The sequence below is a fragment of the Rhodofomes roseus genome (genome assembly GCF_022264815.1).
Source record: "Rhodofomes roseus strain CIRM-BRFM 1785 chromosome Unknown C8Q71scaffold_4, whole genome shotgun sequence".
NCBI lineage: Eukaryota > Fungi > Basidiomycota > Agaricomycetes > Polyporales > Fomitopsidaceae > Rhodofomes > Rhodofomes roseus.
In genome coordinates this window covers 1,502,396-1,512,865 of record NW_025952960.1, presented here as the reverse complement: position 1 = coordinate 1,512,865, position 10,470 = coordinate 1,502,396, and the positions used below count along the sequence as shown (strand labels likewise).

General features: G+C 52.5%; 3 protein-coding genes across 3 annotated transcripts; 2 read left to right on the top strand and 1 right to left on the bottom strand.

Moving 5' to 3' along the window:
• Positions 1-620: 620 nt before the first annotated feature.
• Positions 621-1,993, top strand: C8Q71DRAFT_794954 (GroES-like protein; the record flags this gene model as incomplete). The annotated part of the gene is made up of 6 exons (XM_047925575.1): positions 621-671; positions 736-838; positions 895-1,135; positions 1,190-1,296; positions 1,357-1,671; positions 1,725-1,993. 6 exons carry the CDS (start codon positions 621-623, stop codon positions 1,991-1,993), a joined length of 1,086 nt encoding a protein of 361 aa, XP_047782457.1.
• A 1,342-nt stretch (positions 1,994-3,335) lies between these two features.
• C8Q71DRAFT_702227 (major facilitator superfamily domain-containing protein) lies at positions 3,336-5,141 on the bottom strand (the record flags this gene model as incomplete). Its single annotated transcript, XM_047920237.1, has 11 exons — positions 3,336-3,416; positions 3,474-3,591; positions 3,642-3,699; positions 3,752-3,944; positions 3,994-4,055; positions 4,111-4,145; positions 4,205-4,436; positions 4,513-4,679; positions 4,734-4,834; positions 4,886-5,003; positions 5,062-5,141. 11 exons carry the CDS (start codon positions 5,139-5,141, stop codon positions 3,336-3,338), a joined length of 1,245 nt encoding a protein of 414 aa, XP_047782456.1.
• Positions 5,142-8,106: 2,965 nt separating this feature from the next.
• C8Q71DRAFT_742696 (uncharacterized protein) lies at positions 8,107-9,990 on the top strand. The gene is made up of 11 exons (XM_047922860.1): positions 8,107-8,385; positions 8,440-8,589; positions 8,654-8,685; positions 8,800-8,863; positions 8,922-9,053; positions 9,113-9,213; positions 9,273-9,389; positions 9,449-9,458; positions 9,510-9,550; positions 9,599-9,624; positions 9,680-9,990. Exons 1-11 carry the CDS (start codon positions 8,331-8,333, stop codon positions 9,864-9,866), a joined length of 915 nt encoding a protein of 304 aa, XP_047782455.1. The 5' UTR covers positions 8,107-8,330; the 3' UTR covers positions 9,867-9,990.
• Positions 9,991-10,470: the final 480 nt, after the last annotated feature.

The following is a 10,470-nucleotide window of genomic DNA, read 5'->3' as shown; positions in this document are numbered from 1 at the left end:
CACGTGGACGACGGTGTTGATCCTGGATCTAGATCAGGGCAAGGATAGCGTTGTAGCAATTCGGACAGATGTACGGCGTACCATGATGGAGACCGTACAAAGACGCACAGCAAGTCCATTAGCCTCGGAGCGCAGGACGCCGGAGTCGCGGGTGTAATGTGGCACCATAACTGTACGGATCTCGGTCGTCGATGTGACCTCTGGCTCGCATTGCAGTGCTCGCGACTGTCCTTGATTGTGCGAGATGAGTCGCGCACGATCATCCGACCTTCCCATCACTGATGTGACAGGAAATGGAGCGCGAGCATTCGGCGACCGTCTCTACAGTTGCCTTCTGCGTACCCATGAAACTTGAATGTCCGGGATTCTTGTAGGCGACTCCGTAGACTCACAAATAGGCATATACGTGTCTACAGGTCCATCTTGACGTAGAGCTGTGCCTATTAAGGCATAGTATTCTATACCACGTCGAAGTCGAAGCGGTCCCTACACAAGGACTACATTCCCCGGCCGGACCTCGAACCTTATCTGTTGTTCTGTGGCATTACCTGCTGGCGCCGTGCATTGAGTATAAGACGGCCACCTACTAGATAGTCTGGGTGATCTTGTTACTAGTCCTAATGATGGAGCTCGCGTCTCGCCAATACATGCAAGCCGTCGTTATTCGTGAGGTGAGCCACGTCGTCACACACGTTGCCCGTGTGACGAACACAGCACTAACGCGACCTCCGACAGGGTAGAACATTTGCGATACAAGACCATCCCATCCCCTTGATAGATGATAACGATGTCCTCGTAAGGGTGGTTGCTGTTGCACAGAACCCTTCAGATTGGAAATGTGCGAGTTCAGCCCTAGTCTCTCATACCGGTATTGAGCGAACCGTCCGCTGGCAGTCATCGACAGCAGTCAGAACGTTGGCACTATTGTCGGCTGCGATTGGTCTGGACAGGTCGTACAGAGGGGCAAGAACGTGGAGAAACCCGGTCTCGGCGAACACGTCGCAGGCTTTGCGATGGGCGGGACGTTCGTTGACAGCGGTGCCTTCGCAGAATACGTGAAAGCACCTGCAGAGCTCGTGTGGACCGTGCCACAGGGAGTTCTCAGCCACGAACAGGCTGCAACCATGAATGGCGGGTACGTCATATGCAGACTGTGCTCTTCTAACTAATGCACGAATACGTGTCCCAGAGTCTGCACCGCAGCCCAGTGTCTATACCATCCGCAACGTTTAGGGCTTGTAGAGCCACCCGACAGAGCGGATGGTTCGGAATGGGTGCTGATCTATGGAGGGAGCTGTGTGTAAAGCTGTTGCGCGCATACGTGGCCCTAAAATCTTACTGTTCTTCTTTCGTCAGCTTCTGTTGGCCAATACGCCATACAGCTCGCACACCTCTCCGGATACAAGGTGGTTACCACGGCATCTCCGCACAACTTCGAACTCGTCAAATCTCTAGGTGCAGATGCTGTCTACGACTACAACGACCCTGACGTTGTGGCGACCATCAAGCGGGCGACTGGAGACAGCGTACGTTACGCGATTGATACCCAGAGTACGAAGGACACGCAGCAGCTCTGTGCACGCGCAATGGGAGCCAGCGGCGGGAAACTGATCCTCATGTTCCCGCCTACCTTCAAAGCGAAGAAGCTTCGGAAGGATGTCGAGTTCATCCGTACGTCATCAGACACTGCGTACGATTGTGGAGTCTCGGCTGACATGTCACAGCGACACTCGTCTACACCGCACTGGGTCGCCCGTTTGTGCTCGGTCCACAGGCGCAATATGCAGCACAGCCAAAAGACAGGGCGCAAATCGCTAGTTTCTTGAAAAAGATGGCAGATCTCGTGCGGGATGGATTAGTCGTCCCAAACCGTATCAAGTTCTGGGAGGGTGGTATGCAAGCAATACCGGAGGGTCTGCAATACATGCGGGATGGTAAGGTCAGCGGAGAGAAGATAGTGTACCGCTTCTGTGCAGACTCAGATGTATCGTAGGATTGGCAAATTATCTGCATGGACCTATAGAGGATGGATCCCCTAGTTCCGACGCCGGTGGACTTATCCACGCACAGCGTGCATCATACGCTTCCGGTGCGCGCCTGGACGTGTAATGGGAGATAGCCTAACCTCCATGCAGCGACATGCCCCGAGACTTGCTGTCCTATGACTTTGAGCCTCCGCGCGTGACATACTAACTACATGTCCGAGTCGATAATGATTCTAAGATTACGGAACGTATTGTTTAGATCTTGCTGTCGTCCGTAGCACTGTCACAGAAACATCATAAAAGAATGGGAGGTCGGGGTCAATGTGGCGCGAAAAAGCCACGAGAAAGCCACATGGAGCGCACGTTGGCCGCGTGGCAAACCATGTGCGCCCAATCCTTACCACTCTAACGGGCCCGGCGCCTTCCGCTTCCCCGGCGCTTGCGCGGTCCCTGCCCGACGCGTCCCCGACGCGCGCGAAAGGAGCGGCGGGACCTTGAACGGGAAACCCCTTCGGCAAGTCAGGACATTTCAGCGGGTTTCCCGAGGCGTCGCGGCGTGTGTGATGGGCAACGGGCATGATGACGGGAGGTAATGTTGACAGGAAAGCTGCTCTCGGGCGCCCTCCGCTCACCAGTGTATCCTCGCCCGAGGTGTCCCCGGGAAACTTGAGAAACCCATTGGGAAATTTCTTGAGGTGTTCCCGAGGCATCGTGGCGGGTGCGAGGAGGTAAGTACATAACGGGAACCAATATACACACCAGGATATGCCCTCGGGCGCCCTCCGCACTGCAGTTCAAAGGAGTAACATGTAGCATTGAGTACCGGGTACGCCGCCAGCCTGTGGCTCCGCCACAGGCTGGCATGCCAGAGCATCTATTCCAGTAGGTACACAAAGCATTGACTAACGGGTATGCTGCCAGCCTGTGGCGAAGCCGCAGGCTGGCATGCCAAAGCATTTATTACAATATAGTTACATGAAGCATTGAATTTTAAAATTGCCTGCAAGACCCGTGGCTTCGCCACGGGTCGGCAATGCCCAAGAATATAACCTTCATAGTGACACAAAGCACTGAATGAAAGAACTGCCGCCAGACCTGAGGCGAAGCCCAGGTCTGGCATTGCATAAGTATGAAATCTTAAAAGTTACATGAAGCATAGAATGAAAAAATCGCCCCGTAAACCCGTGGCGAAGCCACGGGTTTGCGATGCTCGTAAACCCATTGAATGACGTCGCTGGCTTAGTATACGGCGTCCGAAGGGCGCACTTGTATGTATGCTGCACGAAATTGCAGACTTAAATACGATGGATCTACATTACACTACTATTTGTGTGCTTGGGGCGAGGCCATCTAGACCCGCTGCGTCCTTTTCCGACGAGCCACCAAGCTCCGGGCTGTCGCAATGCATGCCGCTCCAGCAAACATGATTATCTACAGGACTGTAGTCAGCGAACATTCTGTAGGCTTCAACGAATACAAACGACTCACAGTACAGAACACGATCGGTTTGTACCACTGGTCGCCGTCGTCAAAGAGCGCGCCGGCGATGGGTGTCCCAGTGAGCATGGCAAACGAGCTCACGAAGTACCCTATCCCGAGGCGAATTCTGTCCCGATGTTAATCCCGCAACCTCGAGCACAATGGAAAGGAACACACCCAATCTCATGGAGTCCGTTTGCGAGCGTCGCCGCTGCCGGCGGCATCAATGAGATCACTGTGGACGCATATGAGACGGGCATTGGAAGGGCGGGAGATGTAGGACGCACTGGCTCCCGAGAAGAACCCGTACAATATCGAGAAAATAACGACAGCCCCGGTGGACTTCACCCCGAACATCGCGAGCACGAGCGCGCTGGTGATCAGTGCGACGGGGCCGAGAACGTTAAACGGCCCGATGCGATCCGCGAGCATGTTCGGGAGGGTGCGTCCGAAGATTGAAGCAGCATTGAGGATGGCGATCTGTTCTATGTGTTTATGACAAGCAGCGTACAAGTGGCATTGAACTTACTGTGTAAAACGCAAGATTACCGGGGAGGCCGTGCAGGTTGACCCAGAGTTGGAGATAGAAGTCTGCGTCACCAACGTTAGGTTGGTTGAGTACGTTGCACCTGCCGCGCCTACTCACAAGGGAAGAACATTCCCCAGAGAACCAGAAACAGCCTACATGACCGGCAGGTCTCAGAACTCCCTTCAGTACTCCAGAGGTCTCGGCTACGCACCCCAACACATACAGCCAGTAGGGACCATCCGTCATGATTGCCTTCATGTCGGGTTTGGTACCCGGTCCTCGTTGCCTAGCGTTTGGCAGGCGAGTCGTCATGATAGCATTGGCGATAGCGAGCAGGCCGAGGGTGAGGAATGCGGTCGCACGCACGCCCCAGGCGAAGCCTGCACTGCCTGTCACGAGCCTGTTGAGCATAATGGGGTAAATCACTCCGCCGACACCGGAGCCTGTCAACAGAAAAGTTGCGTCAGTCGTATTGTTATGAGGAATAATGTGATAGAGCAGTGCGGGTGAACTACTCACCGGTCATGACAATGCCCATCGCTAGCGAGCGACGTAAGCGCCAGTGATGTGTTTGAACAGAAATGGCGGGGACAAGCATTAGGCCACTCCCGATGCCCATACCGACACCCTGCGAGAGCACAAGTTGGTAGTATTTGTGCGGGTCCGCGATCGAAAGCATAAACATGCTGTAGGTGGCTTAGATGCCGCCACTGGGAACAGGAGTGAGACAGGCGACGAACCAGAAGACGTAAAGAAGGCTGCCGAAACCAACGACTTGATGGAAATAGCCCTGGTCAAAGAGCTTACCCGCTGGTAGACCCATGAAGAACATAAAGAACAGCTGGTATGGGAACAATGAGTGACTGGGAAACCAATGGAATTGCGTGCGCACTTGTATTGACCCAATCCAGCTGATATTTGACGGGGACGACGCGCCTGCTAGGACGTAGTAGTCCTGGTATACCCCGAACGAGTTGGAATAGCCGAATGTAGTCGTGCAGACTATAAACCTTTAGATGAACGGTCAGATGCATAAGTCATGTAACACGCTACCAGAGAGAGCCATACCCTCCAAGTACAGAGAGCCATGCTTGAACGCCGCCGTCGGGCACATTGATCACGGATTGTGGGACATCCTCGATGTCCATTGCCTCCGGTGGTGCGTATTCGCCTTTCAGTGCTTGTTCGACCTCGGATGAAGGCCTGCCGGAGGTTGCGGACATGTTCATGGACTGCGCAGGCGCGCACAATGGTCGCAGTTAGAGCCCGCCCGGAGCAGGCATGTCGGGATATATACGGGATACAGTACAGGTTTAGGCTCGAGCGGAGGTGGAAACCCTTTCCCAGGGCTGAGTTCGTCTATGGTGCCAAAGCAAACATCGGGCGGTCCGGGACAGAGGCTATACTGCGGAGCATCACATGTGAGCAATGCAGTAAGTAGCATACCGTGACAGAGAACAATCGGGTGAGACGTTTCGAATTTGCGCACCGATGCTGTGCATCATCAACCGGAAGGACAGTGCGGCAGATGCAAGTTGAACCTTGTAAGCACTACTGAAGCGCCCCAGTCCTTGACCTTAGTAATATCTTCAGTGAAACGAGGAACGTGCCCACATTCCGAAAAGATTTGGGCTGTACATCTGGTACTTGAAATATTGCCGACAGGAAGACGTCAACATGCTGTACGGAGGAGGCAATATTAGGACACACCTGTTCCGTACCCACTGGCAGTGTACACGCGCATTCCCGCCGCGTGCTTCGCCGCGAAATCGCACGAGGCGGTTGTGGTTGCGTGCGAGTCGTCTCTCGCGGCGGCGTTATGGCTGAACGTTATCTCTGCATTGCGGCGCTACGAAGCACAGATGGAAGGCAGAAGCGAGGAGGAGGTCACATATGCGAATTTGAACGTTCAAACATTGCCGCTCGGACCTTCAGATCTTCAGATTCAGTTCACATGTCACGTCCGTCGACCGCGTTACTCTTACGTAATCCACCTACCCGCGAACCTTGTTGGTATTACGCAATACGGCCCAGTCAGTCAGCGTATGTCTGAATCGCCCGCATACTTCGAGATCGCACCCTGTCTGTACCCCTCCTCCTCCTCCAGTCTGCCACGGCTTATTCTCTTCGTATAGTACTGTCTCATGGAGCGTAATGTGATCACTGTAACAGCGCCTTGATCTTGGTATTGAAGTCCCTTGGCAATTTTCTGCGTTCGTCGTCAGGGCAGACTAGAAATCGCCCACATGTCCCCGCGTTCGATCTATCAGAAGCATTGTCAACGGCCAAGTCAAACACTTCGGGGGTTCGATAAGTTAGGTTACGTACGCCTCGCTGCTATCAGTTCATTCCGACGATGAGTCCATCACGGCGAATGACAGAACTTGGACCGATAGAGCTTCGCCGAGGAGCCCCAGTGGCATACAATTTCAACAATCAGGCAAGCAAATTGAGACTGTTCAGTCACATCTAACCATATTTGTACAAGTTCAAAGTGCTCCGGACGTGTGGGGCGGAGCACCCTATCGGCGCACCGGCTTTAGACCGCTGGATGCTTGGTGCATACTAGTATGTGTCCCTACTACCGTATCCTGAGGAGGACAAGTATAGACTCAATCATATGTAGCGATAGGTCCAGCGCACGAACAAGTCGGAGCAAAGCTTCTCCGATGCGTACGCCCTGTGAATAGGCAGCCGACTGCAGCCAAATCTGACGTTTCCTATCGGAGCTCGACATTAGGAGGCTCACCAGAGTTTGGGTCTTCTGCTTGTCTTGTGCTTGTTTGCGATGCAACCAACCGCGCTATGATACGATCCTGCGCTCGGTCCCCAAATTATGTATCATAAATCAGTCACGGATGGACGACTGGGCCATATAGCAGCGCTTATGCGACAGGCCCTGCCCGATGACCGTGCGTTTTTAGAGAGATGGGAACAGTCGTACGGTATAGCGGAAGGTTTGTGGCGCATGTCGGAAGATATGATCAACGTGAAGGGCATCTGTTTACACTGTATGATCGCAGTCCAGTCTTGAGTTACAACATCTACTCTTGACTGCGTTCGTGGAGCTTGAGCGAGCATATTACTAGGCGTCTTGTTTCCTAAGGCCTGAGCAGCCTGGTCACCGCCATATGGTCCTTCCGATGTCACTGGTGCTGTAGTTGTGTACTCCACATCGCATGCTGAACCTTGTGTCAGTGCGGAGAGTCCTTGAACCTAAAGTCCAAGATTAACCACCATTAGATTACTGTTGACGTACCGGAGTCCGTCCTCACGCCTCAAGGCCTCAAGCCTCGGGACTGGCGAAAGGGTCATCGCTGTCACTACAAAAATTGCGATGTGTATAGTGATCGCGCAGCGGCGGCAGCGTCTCATACCCACGCCCTATCAGATGGAGGAGTCCATCTTTACCGTCTAGTCCCGATGATACAGGACCATACATAGCACTTGTGGAGTAACAGTCCGGAGGATGACGTATTTGAATACGGCATAATGGCAGTCGCCTTACTGGAAATTCGAAGTATGAGTAGTACGTGTCGATGGTACCTGGCTTACTTGCGCCACGCAGCTGATAGTGGCTCAATTTTTGTGATGTATCAAGGGTCAAGAGCCAGTGTGGACGTAAGTTGTCATGCTGTTTCGGCCACCTCTGAGCACAACTGCGACAGAATGCAGTGAGCACGACGCGCGAAGCCTTCGACCTGATGATGCGGCAAGAAAGTGTTATCGGAATGACTTTACTATCGCTCGGCGCTGTTGAGGACGTCACAGCTGGTATCCTGCACCAATAGTTTTGGGAGCAAACTCAGACGTAGAGCACGTCCTCCGTGCCACTGGCACTGTCATCATGCGAGGCGGAGTCAGCAAGTATTGCCATTCAACATTGGAGAATTAATATCAAAGTCAAAACGATCCCCGAATCTTGGAAAGCGCATTGCCGTGTACTCGTGTGGACAGTCATAGGGTTTCTCGGAGTGTAAGAGGCAGCTTGGTTCGTCCACTCGTGTACATACAATATTGCATCAGCGCAAACCGCATCAGCCTCTGTCACGCCCTTGTGACGCCTACCGGGCGAGCGCTGACGTCGACGTGACATTGGTCTTCCTTCCCCTACTCGAACAACTTAGTACCAGCTGTAGAAGACGCTTGACTAGCGAACATTCACTTGCATTCAATCAGCATGATGGCGTGCAGATGTTGTCAATAACGCACCGCATGCAGCATAACATTTCACTCCCTCACGGAACGGCGCTTCGCAGACTCGGACTCAGAGTACGTCTACTTAAGCAACTGATTTAGTCGCCGTAGGATCCTCTACCTGTGCCCAAGAGATCGCCATGTCGGTGTCCATGAGCGACTTTCGGTCCTTGGAGGCAACTAGATACCTCTCAGGTGAGAGTGATCGTCTCCTCACGCAGCCTAGCTGATGTTGTGACGACGACCCAGGTACTGCGATTACGCTCGCGCTGTACGACCACTTCCTCAACCTGCCGAAGGAAATTCAATATGTATGGCATCAGCCACCCCTCTTCCTGGCGGTATGCGTTCTTTTCGACGTATATCTTAGGGAGGCGGGTCTCCTGTATTTTGCAGTTGGTACGTAACACCGTGATGTACTCGAAACTGGACTTTGACCATCTGAGCGTGTTATTTATATCAGTCATGAGCGGATTTGCCCCCTTAGACAAGCAGGTGAGCTTATGGTCTCACCGACCCATGAACTGCTTAAATGGTCATTGATGTATTGAATCTCAGAGGTAAGGCGAGAACAGTACACTTCGCACGGAGCTCGTTAACATCCTTCACAGTTGTATCTCCTTCACGATATTTGCCGTGGTCTATGGTTTCGTCAGCAATGCATCAGTACATTGTAAGCGTTCTACGAGCCCATGTCACGTTTGACCTGTATGCTGACTTGTGGGCGACAGCCTATATTCTCTTCCGCTTGTATCGACTATGGGACAACCGTAGGTTTGTGAGCTATGTACTTGGAGGAGCTTTCGTCATATGCATGATCGCAACCATCATATCGGACGTATTCCTGCTGAGACAGATACTGTGTAGGGCACAACATCACAGCTCTCCCTGCGCGCAGCTAACGCGGAGGTCGTGCTTGCAGCTGAGGTTCAGTATGCGGAGCTCCACGGAATCCAAGCTTTCATCGAGACATGCATGTTTACTAAGAAGTCTTGGTACTTCGTCGGGTCATGGGCACCGATGGTATGTGTTCTATAACCTGTGTTATGGATGGAGGCATCTTCAATTACCCTTCTCCGCAGGTGGCGTTCGATCTGATCGCGCTCGCACTGGTGGCTTGGAGCACGCTGATGACTCCACGCAGACAAGAGACCGCCATAGTAGGGATCCTGTACAAGCAGGGATTCTACACGTTCCTTGTGCGTCGCGGGTTCCTTTCCGCTCTTTGCGATCATATCTGATAGACATCCATACCTAGGCGTTCCTCCGTGAGTCACACTGTCCTTCTTATTCACGAGCCCTGTTATAATTGCCGCTAGTGTTACGACTATCGCGATTACTGTCGAGTGTATTCGGTTCAGTAAGTCTCTTACGTTGTTATCTCAGTTGGATATTAACGTGCGTTTAGGCCGCAGATACAACACTCATGCCTCCGTGAGTACCAATGTAACGTCTACCGTGGTGCGGCGGATCATATAACAACATGTAGGGTGACATGGGCACTGGACGGTATTCTGAGTTACCGCCTCTTCCTCACAATCAAAGAGATGGAGTATGGCTCAAGACGCAACTGGTCCAAATATGACGCAGGTCCGCGAACGCGCGGAAACCCACAAGTCGGCCGACAAGCGACGACAATCCTTGTATTTGAGGAGATCGAAATGGATTCCAAGTAGACTCAGTCACGTCTGATTCTGCAATGCAAAGGGCCACGTACCACGTATCCCATGCGATTGAATGTATAATACTTCCTGATATTTATGCCTATGTGGACGGCGCAGGTCCCTAGTCGTCTAACTACATCGCTGTGCACAGGTTGGAATCGACCAGCGTACAGCTCTTTACGTCTCACGAGCGGGCGCAATTAAACTACTTCAAATTCGTCTCTATCTCCTCGTACACAAGTATACTCGTCGCTCTTATCCCCTGCTGACCATAATGCATGCTACCCACGGAAGCATAAGTGTTGTGTCCGTGAACCGAGTGTGAATTGATTGTCCGTTGAGAGTAATGGCGCAGTCACCGAATCGATGATGTTCACCGTCAATAGCCTCACCAGCCGTAGCATTAGCACATTACGTCAATGAACTCCCATTCATAGTATACTGTGTGCGCGTTACGAAGGAACGCACAGCTCCTCAAGTTGCTGTTCATTATAGCTGCATTTAATGAACGAAAAAGTACCTGCGACGCACAGGAAATGTGTAGAGTCCTTGCGTGTATGAGATCCCCACCAGAGCGATCTCGCTCTTTTGCGGAGTCACAAAGGATGTCCAAAAA

Bases quoted from the DNA above. Each gene is read 5' to 3' on its own strand.
- C8Q71DRAFT_742696 (XM_047922860.1), top strand. From the start codon at position 8,331: ATGTCGGTGTCCATGAGCGACTTTCGGTCCTTGGAGGCAACTAGATAC. The intron at 9,054-9,112 runs GTAGGGCACAAC...TCGTGCTTGCAG, and splicing joins CCTGCTGAGACAGATACTGT to CTGAGGTTCAGTATGCGGAG. The intron at 9,214-9,272 runs GTATGTGTTCTA...CCTTCTCCGCAG, and splicing joins TCGGGTCATGGGCACCGATG to GTGGCGTTCGATCTGATCGC.